Here is a 16,604-nt window from a genome sequence, read left to right on the forward strand (position 1 = left end):
CACTGACGTGGACTCAGTGAAAAACTTCTGCGAAGGTACTTCGAACCATACAGCGTAGTTGGACGCTTCGGTACTCTCCAATACGAGGTTGTTCTCGACGGCACCACGAACTCCCTATGACAGCGTGTGCTACCTGAAATTCTTCATGTGGCATGCCTCAAGCCGTTTCATGCGGCTGGAGCAAACTAGGAACTGTACTCTTTGTTGCAGTTGTTTCTGTAATGGTGTGCTTTATTGCTTGTAATTTGTTATTATTCTACTTTATTGGTTTGTTGCATGCATTTTCCTTCTTGTTTGTTTTTAAGCATCGGGACGTTGCTTTTTCAAGGGGGGTGATACCACGCGTTCCTTATTTTCACTCTTGTTTCATTTGGTTCTCGCCCATAAACGCTGCCAGGAATCTTAAGCGAAAACTGCGCTTCATTGTTCGAGAAGGTCCACAATTATGGTACATAATTCTGTTAAGATTTTGCGCAAGACACGAGTGCTCGAGAATATTTCAGAGCTTGCACGATGCCTATTGATCAGGCTGCAATATTTTTTCGGCACATGTAATAATGCCGACGTGCTGCGGTGGTTGTCAGTTGATCGACGGCAGACGCTCTGGTCTCCACTATCAGTACCAGTGTACGTCGCTGTAATGTGTCATTCTAATTACTGGCCAGAGGTTCGGCAAAATAAACAGTTTCATTTTAGTCAAGCCGTCTCCTCTTTTGTCAGAAACTGAGGTTTGACTCGCGCACAAATCAGCTCTTGTCGCAATATAAAAGGCTGCCATCGCTTCCCTGGTCATGCTATCATGACTTCCCCCCAAAACTTTCACGGCTCGGAAATTTGGAGCACCCATGTAATGCCTGGCAAGCGCAGGCTAATGGACAACATCTACATCTTTATTGATTAAAAACAATTCATGTTCTCTTGCGCAAACGTTTATGTACCATCCGGTTTGACATAATATGACTTTTCACGCGAAAGAAGAAACTCCATTCACGCAGGCATCATATAGAAGGTCGTGGTTCATATTGTATAGGATTCTTCTTAGCCGAATGAATTCTCGGGCAGAGCTTCCCCAGCTTGCGCGAGGCCAAAAAAAGCACCAACACATTGTGCCTGCTCGGAACCTTTTTCATATTGTAAGAAGTGCGGCGAATATAGACACCACTTCCGGGCAGCACCTGGATTGCAGCCCTGTTGTCTCATCAGAGCAGGGTGGTTTAGCCTCAGGCAGGAGAACATCTTCGATCAACGTAACAAGCGTGCAAGGGTAGCCAGCTTCCAACACACGCCGTACTTGATATTAAAGCTGTCCTGCATAGCATCTCGGCATGAATTTCCCAATGTTTCACGACCCCCCCCCCCAACCCACCGCCTAACTAGTTTTGGCTGCACAGAGTCGTATCGCAACAGTGCCTTCTGCGCACGGGGGCTATATGACCAACAGGATGTTTTAAAGACCATATGAGTTTTCTGTGCAGGTGCTTACCTGCTCCTCTACGTGTTCTTCCTGGTGGTGGTGGGCCAGCCGCTGTATCTGCTCGAGGCCACCATGGGCCAGTTCAGCTCGTGCGGGCCCCTGCACGTGTTCAGCTGCTTTCCGCTGGCCAAGGGACTTGGAGTGAGCATGTGCCTCCTGGCTGCCATGCGCACAATGGACGCGGGACTGGTGCTCACTCAGGGCATGCTCTACTGGGTCGGCTCCTTCACTCCGCGCATGCCCTGGATGACGTGCGACTCCGTGTGGGGTGCCGACCTGCCCACTTGCTACGTTCGTTCTACGGGCATTGTAAGCCTCCTTCGATACGAGGTCCTCCCACATCAAACCTCAATTTGTCAGCCCCGATGTTATGTTGCCGTTATGGCAGTTATAATTAGTGGTACCACCATTTAGAGGCACTCCTGTGTGGTGTGTGAACAAAAAAAGCACGCCACTGGTCATAGGCGGAGAGTTTGCACATTCCCAGGTCTATTCATCCATGTGTATATATATATATATATATATATATATATATATATATATATATATATATATATATATATATATATATATATATATATATATTGTGATGAGCGAGACAGAGAACAAGAGACAACACCCGATCCTGAGCCAGCGTCTTTCTTAGTCATGACAATATATATATATATATATATATATATATATATATATATATATATATATATATATATATAAAGTTAGAGTACGATGCACGTAGAATGAATTTACAATTTACATGGTATATTTGTTGCCTGACGTTTTGGCTGGTGAACCAGCCTTTGTCAAAGTGACAAGCACATGTCAACGCGTTCGCTTATAAATACAATTCAAATGAAATAATACAAATCGGCGACGTATATCAGCGATCACACAATTTATAGCGTAAAGTGTTCATGAGAGCACAGTTAGATATCATGCAAAACATAAATATGTATAGAAAAGTAGAACAATAAAGAACAGAAATAACTTCTTTGCGCAGAAAACATAACTCTCTAAGAACCGAAGATAGATACTAATAAAACAACTATGAAAGCATGAATATCAAAATATCAAAACACCGCGTGATATTACAGCAGATTTTGCGTGACATACAGAGCTCAGTCAATATAATATGAATAAAATGAGTAGTTGATGCTTTTATTGAGCCTGCGCGTTCAAATACAGTCTTGCATTAATATGAATAAAATGAGTAGTTGATGCTTTTATTGAGCCTGCGCGTTCAAATACAGTCTTGCATCAACATTCGTGATAGCAGCGGCGAATAATCAACGCAAGTGATTGTATGTAAACCTTGGATACACAAATATACACAATAACAGAAGCATTAGAGACGGTATCCAATAAGCGTAACAGATAATGGTATGAGCCTTGGGATAAGGCTGATAATGCTTGGTGGGCATGCAAGACAGCGTGCCTGTACTTTTGTTTATGCCCTATGACATGGTGTTGTGTGTGCAGTGTTTGTAGATGAGGTACTATTCGCGGATTCACTGATCGCGGGGAGAATGAAAGCCCGATTCAACAATAGGGACCCTAATTGATTCGAAAGAGAGCTTTGGTAAGCGAATATGTTATGAGAGCGGGAGATTAGGTAGCATATTGGTATGCGATCTATGGTTGTTGAAGCTTATACGGTACGATGTTTCTGTATGGCCAATATACTGTTTTTGGCAGACGGCGCACTCTAGCATGTATATAACGTTAGTGCTATCGCAATCAAAGGAGCCGCGAATTTTAAGGGTGAAGTTTGACGACGTACAAACGGCTTCCTGGGTGGTTTGCATATGTAGGCAAACCTTGCAGCATGGTTTGTTGCAAGGTGCACAACCAGATGTTGTGGGTTCATTTACTTTTGACGACGTTAGCATATCGCGGACATTCTTCCAGCGCCGGTAAACTACACGAGGTGGTTCAGGAAACATATTTTACAGATACTCACTTTAGGTGACGATGTTGTGGTGGCATTCGAGTATAGGGAATACCTTTATCACTGATGCTGAGTAAGTAAATACGAGATTAGTGCCAGCACGTTGCTCAGGCAGACCGTTTCCGCCAAGAATGTCGGCTCTATTCAATTTGTCTGCTTGGTCTACAGCGTCAGCGACCGAGCTCGCCGGATACCATCGTTTATTGAGAGCGCTTTTAAGTTCTCGCAGTTAGATTGAAAGTCCTCGCGTACTGTATATATATATATATATATATATATATATATATATATATATATATATATATATATATATATATATATATATATATATATATATATATATATATATATATATATATATATATATATATATATATATATATATATTAAAACAAAAAAAGACAGCATGCCGAGTGCGCGACATACACGTCATCGTCTGGCACAGAGCTGGCGCCGATGTGTGGCGGTAGCGTTTATCGCCGCACAAAGAGGAGCCATCCTGGCGACTTGAGGAAAAGACGCTATAGGTGGGCCGTACCAGGGCTTGAATAGCTTGACCTGAACTATTTCACTGCCTCGGCAGCGATGATCAGGCGGTGGGTTGACCGGCTCGATGACGTAGTTTACGGGAGATGTCTGCTCCAAAGTAGGGACCTTGGTATAGTGACAAAAGCTTGGTGGAAAGTCTATCAGTAGTGGACGGGACCCAGAGTCAAACTAGCGTCCACGCGGAGTAATGGATATCAGACGGAGAGTTGTTATGGCGTAATTTTCGGCACGTCTGGTTTTGCGTGGTGACTGAGCGAGCCAGTTTACGGTACTCTTCGGCATAAGCAGCAGCTTGAGAGATGGGTTTGCCTTCAGAAACATCTGGTTGATAGGGCAGAATGGTGTCCATTGAACATGAAGGTTCGCGTTCATACAGGAAAAAGAAGGGTCAAAAAGCAGTGGTAGGTTGGCATGCAGAGTTGTAAGTGTCCACCGGAAAGGGAGTACGCGGTCCCAGCTTCAGTGGCCTTCTGACGTGTGCATCGCCAGCCTGTTGGCAAGGGTACTATCGAAGCGTTCCATCATGCCGTTAGTTTGGTGATTACATGCGGAAGCGGTTTGGTGTACACTGCGGCATTCTTTGAGCAAAATCTCGATGACATTTGAGAGAAACGCACGGCCACGGTCGCTAAGTAATCCACGTTGGGCACCATGGCACAAAAAAGAGATCACGAAGAAGCAACCACGCAACCTCTTTCGCGTTGGGGGCTGGTAGCGCAGATGTTTCTGCCTACTGCATGAGGTGGTAGATAGCGACTATTATCCAGCTGTTGCGTCCATAATGGTCGGGAGTGGACCAAAAAGATAGACTCCGACGTGGTCGAATAGTCGGGCAGGGCTGGCCAGTGGCTCTAGAGGACCAGTGGTGATGTGAGTAGGAGGCTTGCGACGTTTACACGCAGGGCACGACTGAACGTTTCGGCGAATGTATATCCAACATGCTTGGCTAGTAGTACCTCAGGCGAAGATGCGAGTACGTCTCGAATGTGCCAGCGTGACCACCGAGAGTCGTCGTGGGTGCCGCTGTAAATGGCCGCGCGCAAATAACGGGGGATCACGATGAGCCGCCTGAAGCCGTTGGTCAGGTACTTACGACAATACGGCAAGCCTTCACGAAGTGCGAAGTGTTGGGCTTGACGACAAAAGTTGCGTGAGACGGAGTTGGGGTTAAGGAGAGCATATATCAAGGAGAGAAGTGATCCAAGGATCTTTGCGCTGTTCGGCCAGCATGTCAGTGATGGTCAGACATGATGAATGAAAAGTGGGAGCTGGTAATCCGGCAGAGTCGGAAGGCTGTGCCGATCGAGATAGGGAGTCAGCGTTCGAGTGTTTTCACCCCGAGCAATAAATCACACGTATATCATATAAGTGTAGACGTAAAGCCCAGCGAGCGAGAAATCCAGTCGGGTCTTTCAAAAACGACCGCCAGCATAGCGCTAGTGGTCAGTAAAAACATCAAGATGATGCCCATAGTGAAAGGTACGAATTTACCGATTGCCCAATCAATAGCCAGACGCTCCTTTTCTGTGACGGAATAATTTGATTCTGCCTTCGTGAGGGTACGACTGGCACATGCTACAACTTACTCGCCAAAGTCGACTTTTTGCTGAGTGAGTACCGCACCAAGGCGCATTCCACAAGCGTCCGTGTGTATTTCTGTAGACACATGGGGATCTCAGTGGCGAAGAATTGCAGGAGATCTGAGGAGTAGGCGGAGCAACGTAAGTGACTCCTCGCAATCGGCATTCCGAGCTGAGAGGTCATTGCTGCCGGCGAGAAGCTGTGTCAAGGGGGATATAATGGAGGCAAAAGTGCGGATGGAGTGCCGAAAATATTAACAAAGCCCTATGAAGCTTCGCACTTCCTGTAGAATGCTGGGCTTGGGATATTCACCAACCACTCGAAGTTTTGCAGGATCTGGCAAACTTTCTTCCTTGAAGACGACGTGGTCTAGGAAGGTAAGCTGACGGGTGCCGAAATAATCTTTCTTTAAGCTTAATGACAAGCCTGCGTAAGTGAGGCACTCGAAAACTTGCTCAAAGTGAGCGATATGGGACTATGTCATCTAAGTAGCATAGACAGGTAGGACATTAGAGGTCTTTTAGACTGGTGTCCATCATTCTCTCGAAAGTTGCAGGCACGTTGCAAAGGTCGAAAGACATTACGTTAAACTTTTATGAACCATCTGGAATGACTAGTGCTGGTTTTGAACGGTCGGCTTCAACCATGTGCACTTGTCCGTAGGCTGAGCGCAGATCCAGTGATGAGAAACATTTGGCTTTTTGAAGGTTGTCCAGGACGTCGTCGATGCGGGGTAGGGGTAAATATCCTTCCGCGTAATCTTGTTTAGCCGGCTGTAGTCAACGAAAAATCTTACCAAGCCATCTTTTTTTGGCACGAGCACGACAGGAGAGGCCCAAATACTGCTAAATTCTTGAATGACGCCAAGTTGCAGCATGCCATTGATGTTGTCGCTAATAACACGGTGTTCAGTTAGTGATACCCGGAAGGGTAGCTGTCGCAGGGTAGCATGAGTGTTGACGACCAGTGTTACTACAATGAAGCACTGCAGACGTGCGCCGCAATGATGGCTGGCGGACGTCAAGAGTCACAAAATTCTTCTAGCAGTTGAACAACCTTTGTGCGCTGGACTATCGAAGCTACGCAGCGGGACGTCTTGGACAGGAAAGGTGACAAGCACGGTGGATGTGATGGATCCTATAGTCAACAGTGTCTTATCGCACGTTGCATCCTAAAGAAGATGGCGCCGAAACTGCCCGAACGCCCAACACATTCGCCACGTAACAGAGTTGCCGAGCAAGGAAATGAATTGCCCGCATATACCGCACCAGAGCCATTCACCAGGGTAACTACGGCAAACGGGAATATAAGGTTCCGTTGGTGTGCACAGTCTTCAGACAGTGTGAACATGGCGGTCGAATACCAGAGTCAGATGAAATGGACACCATGGTGAAAAGAATGAAGAAATGGTGGCGCCAGTAGCGACAACCAGTTTAGGCAACAGGCTTGGGGCGTCGACAACTGCGCAATTGAAAAGGAACGAAGTGAGTCGAGCTCATGCGCAGTCAATGACCACATTTTGCGTAAAAAGAAAGTCCCAACCGAGGATCACGTCATAGGACGCACGCGGTAGGCAATCAATTTTCACAACGTAGAATGCTTCATTGATAAAGAGACGTGCCGTGCATGTCACCGAAGACTTAACATGCTGCGAGCTCGTCGTCCGTCACAAAAGGTAACGAAGTGGTTTTGTCACTTTCTGCAGAAACGCCATCAATAATAACAGCAATTTCATTTGGTGGTGAAAGATGAGTTGAAGGTGGCGATTTCGACTTTTTTGTATGGCAGCATGATATTATACGGTATCGCAGGCAAAGGACAAGGACAAGAGAAGGCCAATTCAAGACAACACAGCACAAACTTTCAACAACAGTTCATTAGTCACAGTTCCCGCTAGTATATATATTCCACAACGTAATACATCACATGTGCACAGCTCTAACAGCCATAAATTGTAACGTACGTACGCGCATCAACACATTATAACACTATATCGCACGCATTTTTTTCTATATGGTGCGTAACCACAAGACGTTTATCATCAATACATCTAATCAAGTTACTTATTTGTCAACATCACAGATGGAGTGCTCACGCAAGCGTCACCAAGCCTGATGAGTTCGGCGAGTTGGATGAGTTGGTAAAAATGATTGATTAATTGATATGTGGGGTTTAACGTCCCAAAACCATTATATGATTATGAGAGACGCCGTAGTGAAGGGCGCCGGAAGTTTGGACCACCTGGGGTTCTTTAACGTGCACCCAAATCTGAGCACACGGGCCTACAACATTTCCGCCTCCATCGGAAATGCAGCCGCCGCAGCCGGGGAGTTGGTAAAAATGCATAACTTTGAAATATTAGCGCCATAAAAAACGGAGACAGAAAGAAGAGACGTAGACCACATGAGCGCAAACTTCAAACCACGTTTATTTGAGAACACATGAATATATCTGAACTCAAATCACAGAAATCTCATGCCTTCCTCTCTTGCAGATAGAGAGTACTATCAAACATTATACAAAAAGAAGAAACGTGTGGTCAGGAACTAAACACGTAAACGTGCATGTGTAACTGGAACAAAGAAACCTTACAAAATAACTTGCAAAATCCCTCTGAAAAAACCCCACGAACTAAAACTGAAACACCCGTTTTGCGGGCATATATCGCTGAAACAAAGAAAACATGTTCATTAAGAACGAAATTTCTTATCATGCAGGAGTACACAGAGTTGACTCACGTATTTAGCGCCATAGTTTTGGATCATGCAGATTTCGAAAGTATGCGTCACCAGGCGATAAAATTTTGCCACCCTCCATCATGAACCGCGTCATCTCGCACCTAATTCTACTCATAATAACCGTTTCCTTAAACCTAGGTGCGCACTTACATCTACGGCAATATAGGGAGAGAAATCCGCCAGGAACAACGCTATTTACCGTGTTATTTTGTTCTTGCAAGCGATCATTTATGCATATACCGCTCTGTCCCATATAGCAATTTCCACAAGTAAATGAAATCAGGTAGACATACAAATTATGCATTTGATGTAACTGGGGGTCTGCCCTCAGGACCGAAGCCAGCCATCATCTCGAGGAGATGTCGAGGAGAGGAGCCAGAAGCTGCTAATACTAACTTTTATTTACATTATTTACAGGTAGCGTGTTGCTACATGACGGGGGTAGCATCATGGAAGCCCTCGAACTTTTGTGAGCTTTTCGGAGTGTAAGAGCTTGTCGGGAGCGCCTCGGCGCTCGCATTTTATGTACTGGCCTTCCCAGGAGTCCCTGAAGGAAAAAAAACATCAATGGAAGCCAAGACAGTTCAATGAAGTTTGTCATCTGCACCTCCGCCCCCGAAAGGGGAAGGTGAAACACCGCCTCCTCAATCCACGAAAGAGAGAAGAGGCACGCACAGTTCAGCCTATGGCGAAGGAGAAAACACGCCACACCGCGCGCGACACAGCACAGCGCGAAGACGTCGAGTCTTACATGCAAGTCAATTTCGCAGTCTGTTGTAGTGATGGCTACGCGGCGCCAGGCAGACCACAAATTCTGGAAACAGCGGCATCAAGGCGCCACGGAGAACGTGAGAAACGCATCCGCAGATGGTTGTCAGACGCTCGGCCCTTTGCCCGGGGCACCTTGACGACAAATCAAGCCGCCTTGGCGGCCAACAACTTTTCCTAATCCGTGAGTCGGTCAGGCGTGTTGAAAAGGTATTATGAGGCGTGCTGATGACCTGGGATAACTAGAAGAACGATTTCTCTGTTGTCGCTGCTCTTGGTGCATCTCTGGAAGCGCTGACTCGGAAGAAATTAGGGTAGTCACAGCCAAAATGTCTTATGCGTCAAAGCGGCGTCAAGCCAGGCAGGCCAATCATAACACATTCAACAAGTAGGTGTCTATAATTCTTTTGGCATACTTGCCTTTCATCTCATCTGGTCTTGTGTTCTCCGTGGACTCACCAGTTTACTGGTTGTCGAAAAAACTACGTTTGTGCCACATTTTCCCGCATTTTTTTTTTATCCTGTGAGAGAACTTGTGCATATATGGGATTACGGCAAAAATTCTCCTTGTTGTGCTCGCCCTCTCCGCCTCCTCGCACCCTTTTTCTGGCGCTTTTTTGTGAAATACTTCTGCAACTGACACGACAAGGCTCTTAGGGTGCCCGGCACCGCTCAACCGCGAAACATGTTCTCTGAAGATTCCACTGATAAGGCACTGGCAAGATTTTTTTATGCCTCACTAAGGTGCATTGCGATTCCTCGTTTTACAAGTTTTGTATGTGCGTAGTAAACTGTAAGAATGACTCAATTGCTCTGGGTTCGTTACGCCGGCATGTCTTTTCATTAGAGAATTGAAAGGGATTGTAATGTGGCGACCATAATTACTTGCCTTCGTTGCCACCAAGTAATTGCGTAAAAGGTGACATAATTGATGCGAAGTTACGAAGGAAGCGCCCGAAATATGAACAAAGAAACCGAATCAGCAACGACAGCTTTCTGAAAAGGTAAAAAATTTCTGAAGGAAAGCGAATTTTCACTAACATCGCACTCTACTCAAGAATGATAGCTGCCGCAAAGACTTATCTGTTAAACAGTGTGAAGAATGGGCAGTCATATGTAGAAAACTTCTTTGTTGTAAATAGTAGAAAACCTGAGTACTGTTTTTCAGTCTGTTATTGTTTTTCAGTAGGTCTACTTGTTTAAAGACTTCACAGAGGTCTTTGCTAGCTTTTCATCTAAGTATGGTGACTGTGGTTAAAATGGTAGTGGCCATGAAAAAGGCTAAAACAGAAAAACATATAAAATATATTGTCGACTTCTTACTTGTAATACTTTATATTTTTTCATTGTTTTCTGTATATGTTTTCTTTCATATAAAATAGATATTCTGTTGCTAGCCAGCGCTCGTCAGTTTCTCTTTTTAGTGTCGCCTTGTTGAATATCACGCTTTTTGTTTTTTATTATGCAAAATCAACAAGCGAAAGTTTCACTATACTAAATTGTATGGTGCCACCTCCACGTGAGGGGTCGAAGACAACAGCGGCTCTCGTCGTGAAAGATTTGAGATTTGAGATTTTTATTTTATTTTCTGTACGTGCAACAGAAACAAAACGAAGCAAAACCAAAAGGTTACATAGCCTGACGGAGGCTTTTGCTCCGAAATACAGTCTGGCAAAATAAAATAAAATAAAAACTAAAAACAACATGTCGAACACAACTTAGCCGCAATTAGAGAACTTCATTATATACAGATACAATTTGCTAATTCTGATCACACATGTAACCATCACAAATATAAAGAAAGAACAGGACAGTAAATAGTTATGAAATACCTAAAAAACATCGCAATATATACAATAGGTGAGGTAAGGAAAGCATCTGGAGACACATACATTCCTAAGCACCTTGAACAAACAATAAGCAAAAAAAAGACAACAACAAAAGGACACAAATAGTGTACTCTAAGCAATTGGGACACAGAAAGTAATAGATAATCCAAATTTCTGTATTAAGTGTATTCAATACAATTATAAAGGAGAAATTCCTTGAACCTATTTTTTTTAGATGAGTGCGCAATAGATGAATGCGCACTTCTTTGCTCAAAAGCCAGGAGCGACGGACGCACTTTTCGAGAGCTGGCTACACCATGGTTAGATAAAAGATCCCTGCACTTCGGAAGTCTCAGGAAAAACTGGCGGTGGTGCTGGGATAGCCCTCCCCGATGTTGCAAACCTCTCCAGGGACTCGTCCTACGAGTCCTCCACCACTTAACGCCCCCGTTCACAAGAATAAATAAGGAGATTTCATCCGGAAGTAGCGATATAAATCCTACCACTTCAGCAGGTATGACGAGTGCTTCTGTTCAAACTGCTACAACCGTCACTGAAACCACGATGCCGAACCAATATACATTGGAGAACCCCCGCGTTCCAGCGACGTTCCACGGCACAGAGTACGAAGACGTCGAAGACTGAATCGCCGATTTTGAGCGCGTAGCCACCTTGAACCAATGGGACGACTCGGCAAAACTGGGGCGTGTGTACTTCTACCTGGAGGAAGGGGCACGTGCATGGTGTCAGAATCGCGAGGAGTACCTGACGTCATGGCGCGAGTTCTGTCGTAGGCTTCTGAAGATGTACCAATGCAAATTGTCAAGAACGAGTGTAACGAGCGATTCATTTTTGTGTCCAATTGCCAAACGAAAGGTTACAAAATACGTAGAAGACATGACACGCCTCTTCCGATCAAGTGACTGAAGAATGGCAGGGGATAAAGAGTTGCATCATCGAATGCGCGGGGTTAAGAAGCATCTATTTGCCGGCCTCGTGTGGAGCCCTATGAAGACAGTCACGAAGTTTTCGACCGAAACTGTGGCCATGGCAAAAGTGCTCAAGCAGCATTTGATTCTGTATGAAGGACAAGTCAATGGCGTGCGCATTGCGGACAGTTTCGCCACAACTGCAAACAATAACTGTCTATGAGAACTCATTCGTTCCGTGGTGCGCGAGTAGTTGCAAAGGGCGGGCGTGACGCCTCATTCTATGTCTGGCTCCATTGCAGTGGTTATCACATACGAGCTGCACCAGGCACTACGGGGCACCTTGCTTCCTGACAGTGTTGTGCCAGCCTCCACTGAATATCACCGTGAGACGACCTACGCGGGAGCCTTACAGCGGCCTGCTGCCTATCCGCGACCTTTTGTTCGTACTTCTCCCACCGTGTCGCTTCAGTCGGCACAGACACTACGACGATCAGTACTCTTGGGCACCCTTTGTCCATGCCACTCCAGTCACACATCATTCGGAGCAGCCACTCCATTACATCTATAATAGGCGCACGTTTATTAGCAAGCTTGATATTTGCGCACACCCCGCCGCCAGCCTCCGTGCTTTGACTGCGGCAAAGCCGATCACTTGTACCGCCAGTGCCCATACAGCCGCCTTGTGCTTTTCTGCTTCTCTGCATAATCGCCGCCACCCCGGTACGGCCACTGACCCCGAGACATCGAAAACTAACCTAGTCCTGCACTACAGTTGTGGCTGTTTGTAATATTTGTTCGGTTTCTGCGTCTGATCTATATCTAGTCCACGAAGTAATATCATCTGCGTACAACATATGGTGAAGATGAGGCATATTCTGCAGCTGCCGCGCAAGCGGATTATGTACTACGTTAGGCCGCGTTCACACTGAGCATTCCGGCCGCCGAAAGTGCTCCGAATGCAGTTCGGCGGCGGCGAGTTCAGCCGAAAGGGCTCTCTCCGCGCCATCGCTCTCGGACCGATTTTTGCGGCGTCTGTCGCCGAATCGGTCATCGCGGACCAATAGGAGTGCTAGTCAAGGAATTTTGAAAAATGGCGGCCAAGCCCTACTCATTTATGCCGGAGTGTACGTAACTGAATGTTGAAACCAACGGGAGTTTAACCTACTCTGTGCTTACTGCGCCTCCGTATTTCGTAAAAGAGGTGACAGAGCTTGCTGTTGATGTGACCGAGCTTGTTGCGGTCTTGCAGAGCAAAACAAACCCACCAACGTCGCTGGCGTCGGTGGTATTTCTGCTCTTCGTGCATTAAAGACCGCCACTTGCCAGCAAAGTAAGCAGTAGTGTCTTTCCTTGGTTCTTGCGTACGAGAATCGTCGAAGTATGCACCACCGGATAGCGTAGTGGCGTTTGCGAGCCGCGACAACAACCGGGTGACAGCGCATCCATCCCGCGTTCGCCCCGTAGTAGATGGCATATTCGGCGGCGCGGGGCGCGTCCAGTGCGAACGACGCTGCGTTTCGGCGGCAGGGGAATTTCGGTCGCTGTAGAAAGCGGATGTTTCAGTGTGAACTAGGCATTAAAAAGGAAAGGTGGCAGCGCAGATCCTTGGGGGGGGGGGGGGTTGCCTATGTTAGCTAATGTGTTGCGGTGCACACGAATATTGTCTACACACGTCCTGGTTTGCAGGAAAGCCCAAGTATAGTTCTAAGTTCATTAGCCGACACCATGGTCTATCGCAGAACTTAAAATGGCTTCAGGTTTGACGATATAAAATGCCCTTTTCAGGTCTATAGGCTAACCTCAGTATAAGAAAAACCTTCCTTGTGTCCATTCCTCTGGTAGTGTGCCACTGTGCCTATGCGTATGGAAAATATTAGTGAGCTCTCACAGAGGGTTGTCGTGCAGGTTTCCAAGAGTGGTGTTTGTTATGCGACCTTCACCTATGAAGCCTATAGAGTCTATGAAGAACTCCTCGAACTTCTTTTATCGTGATGTCTCTGTACCGCTCACTGTTTGTTGAGCCGGTGAAATCCGGCAAAGGAGTGGGATTTCTCGGCGAAGTATGAATGCTTTTAGGATTGTGTGGCAATGCTTCTGTGTCGTACATATACTTGTGTGTTAAACGAGCAACGAGATTCCTGTCATGCTGTTTACTGTCGTTGCAATCAATCAAATGTTTTAAATTTGTCATGCACGCATGGTAGTAAGATATCCTCTGTTGTTAACTGTATTCGTGAGTCTGCATTGAAAGTTCAGATATCTTACATTGCAGCTTCCTGTTGCGTTTTCGTTGAGCATATCGCTTTATGAGATTTTCATGTCCTTCTATCAAATCAGCCAATTATGAGTTTATAACTGAAACATGTTGTTCCGGGCGCTTTTCTGTCGGGCCGCTTGGTTTTCAAGAAGCTGTGCTGTACAATGAGCGCACTCCATTGGCCCTGTTCACTGATTTCCTTCTCGTTTGTTTGGAAGTTCTCCCAGGTAACTATTTTTATGTTTAATTTGCTCTCGAGACAGTTGTGGACTACTGAACTTAACTTCAATAATATAGTGACCATTGCCTAGTGTATGGGTTGTTCTATATTTAGGATGCGCTTTCATATAGTGAGATCTGGACTTGTTTCTATGATTCCTGCAGTAACTTCCCTGATTGGGAAATCAAAATCATCGTATATTGTAAGCTGCAACGGCTAAGTTTGTGTCAGCAGTACCTCACAAATTCCAGTACTTTTTTGTATCGCCAATCGATGCGGGCGCAGTTAGTCTTTGCCTGCCCACTATGCGTGGAGGTTTATTAGCTGTTGAGGTGATTTGCCCTTATTATATGGGCGCAGCGTGTTGCTAGCAAGCTAGGCGGACTATAGATATCAGCGATGAGTAAATATTCTTTATAGATGTCGATTGGGATAACCTCAAGAACAATGTTGTCGGCTGCATGGGGAAAATCACAATGCGTCTGCCTTATGACTCACTTGGTAAATGTAGACACAACTGCAGCACCATCATTTGGCGAGTGGCAAGCAGTGTAGCCTGGCAGCGGTATGCTAGTTTGAGGGTCCTGTGGTAGACCTAGTTGTGGTGGGTTCTCTTCGCTTAATATTAGCTGAATTAGCGGTACTGGCTTACGTCCTATGCCTCGAGAATTCCAACGCCAAAGTTCTAGATGTGGATGAAGGTGCGTGAAAATATGTGAGTCACCTGCAATTTTGTGGCCCGGAAGTATTAAAATTAAGAGGGGAGTGTGTGATGAGTGGTGATAGAGTAGCCATAAAATGGTTGCTTGCCTCCACGACCATGACGCCCAGTTGTGCCTTCAGCTGGACAGAAAGTGTCTAGTTTGTTATCTGAAATTTTGAAGTGGTCATCAATAAGGCAGTTGATTCGAGGCTCGAGAGCTGGCAATCGAGTATTGATTGTGAGGAGACGATTTGCTAGGAATAGCTGAAATTTATTATCCATCTCCTTTTTTGGAAATTCGCTAATTTGGCTGTGAATTTTCCCTCAAGCTCAGCTTCAAACTGAGCCTCCAGATTAGCTGTTTTGCTTAATTGCTCAGACTCAAGTGGCACGTCTGATGACGGATGGACTTCCTTTCTTTTTAATTTCGGATGTTTTATTGGCATGGGATGTTCCATGGTGGGTAAAATATTGTTACGAGTAACTTATTTATTAAATGAAATACGATGCACCGTGCTCGGCGAACAAAATGGCGACAGTTCATCAACAACCAGCCACCAACGTCGTCTTTCTTTTGCAGACAGGCTGTGCCGGCTGTTGCGTATCAATATAACTATTTGCGGATGAAGGGTGACCATAAGGTGTGTTTGAGGGTTCGGTAGTGGGCTGTCGCAAGCTTGTTACCTCCTCTCGAAAGCGAGCCTTCTCCACGTCCCGGTGTTCTGGTTTACGGGTAACTCGTTCTGCCCAAGTGATCTCCTCGGGGGCCGTTGCCTGCAGGCGTTGATGACTTCCATCTTGGGAATGCCTCTGTGTGCCGCTGCTGTCGTCGGGTATCTTTCCCGTGGACCGGGAGTTTCACTGCGATCTGTTGCTGCTTTGCCATACACCACCCTGTTCCTATAAAGTGCTCACCGCTACTTAAGATGCATCGGGGCATGCATTGCCGACTTTTGTCTTCACCGTCATCTTCCCCGAACCTTGTACATCGCAGTTTTTTCCGTTCCGGGCACACGTAATATCTGTGTCCTGGGGCGAAGCAGTCTGTACCAGCCTCTGGTCGTGCTGTGTAAGGCATGCACAGGTGAACACAATAGATGATTCTATGGTGGATAGGTTCCACGGCAGACGTAATAAAGATAGACTTGAATGAGTCCTGGGTGTTGCTAGCAAATGACTACTTAATAATTTCTCACTTGTCATTCTCTTAGGAACTCTTCTTCCATTTGTTCCCAAAAAGCGTTGGATATCACACCTCTAACACTGCCCATAGGTGGGGCTACGTACACTGTTACCACGTATGGTTTTGCATTCAAGGTAACGCTTCTTTAGCTATGCTGAGGGCTGTGTCCTGGTTAGTAGTGGCTACTAGACACGTTGGGTGTACAAGTAATTGCATGTCTCGGTCCACCGCTATCTCCGCTGCCGCGCGATAGCTACGAAGTAGTAGCTGCGGATGCATGTTTGGCATGAAAAGGCCTCCCTGGGAGCGAAAAATGACCTTAATAGCATGTTCTTTGCGGTGAATTCATTTGCCGACTTATGCGGATCACTTGCTGCGTTGTACAGAGCTACGCCAGGTTCGGGCGGTACGTTCAACGCCACGCC

At 45.9% G+C, this 16,604-nt stretch overlaps 1 protein-coding gene across 1 annotated transcript in view; it reads left to right on the top strand.

The window, feature by feature from the left end:
* The window catches only part of LOC142783802 (sodium-dependent nutrient amino acid transporter 1-like), a 441,630-nt gene that overhangs the window by 16,978 nt on the left and 408,048 nt on the right, over window positions 1-16,604 (top strand). The window contains exon 2 of the mRNA XM_075882414.1: window positions 1,476-1,783. Within this exon, the coding sequence (XP_075738529.1) occupies window positions 1,476-1,783 (308 nt within the window). The remainder of the gene's footprint in view (window positions 1-1,475; window positions 1,784-16,604) is intronic.

This window comes from Rhipicephalus microplus, unplaced genomic scaffold (genome assembly GCF_043290135.1).
Source record: "Rhipicephalus microplus isolate Deutch F79 unplaced genomic scaffold, USDA_Rmic scaffold_12, whole genome shotgun sequence".
Classification (NCBI taxonomy): domain Eukaryota; kingdom Metazoa; phylum Arthropoda; class Arachnida; order Ixodida; family Ixodidae; genus Rhipicephalus; species Rhipicephalus microplus.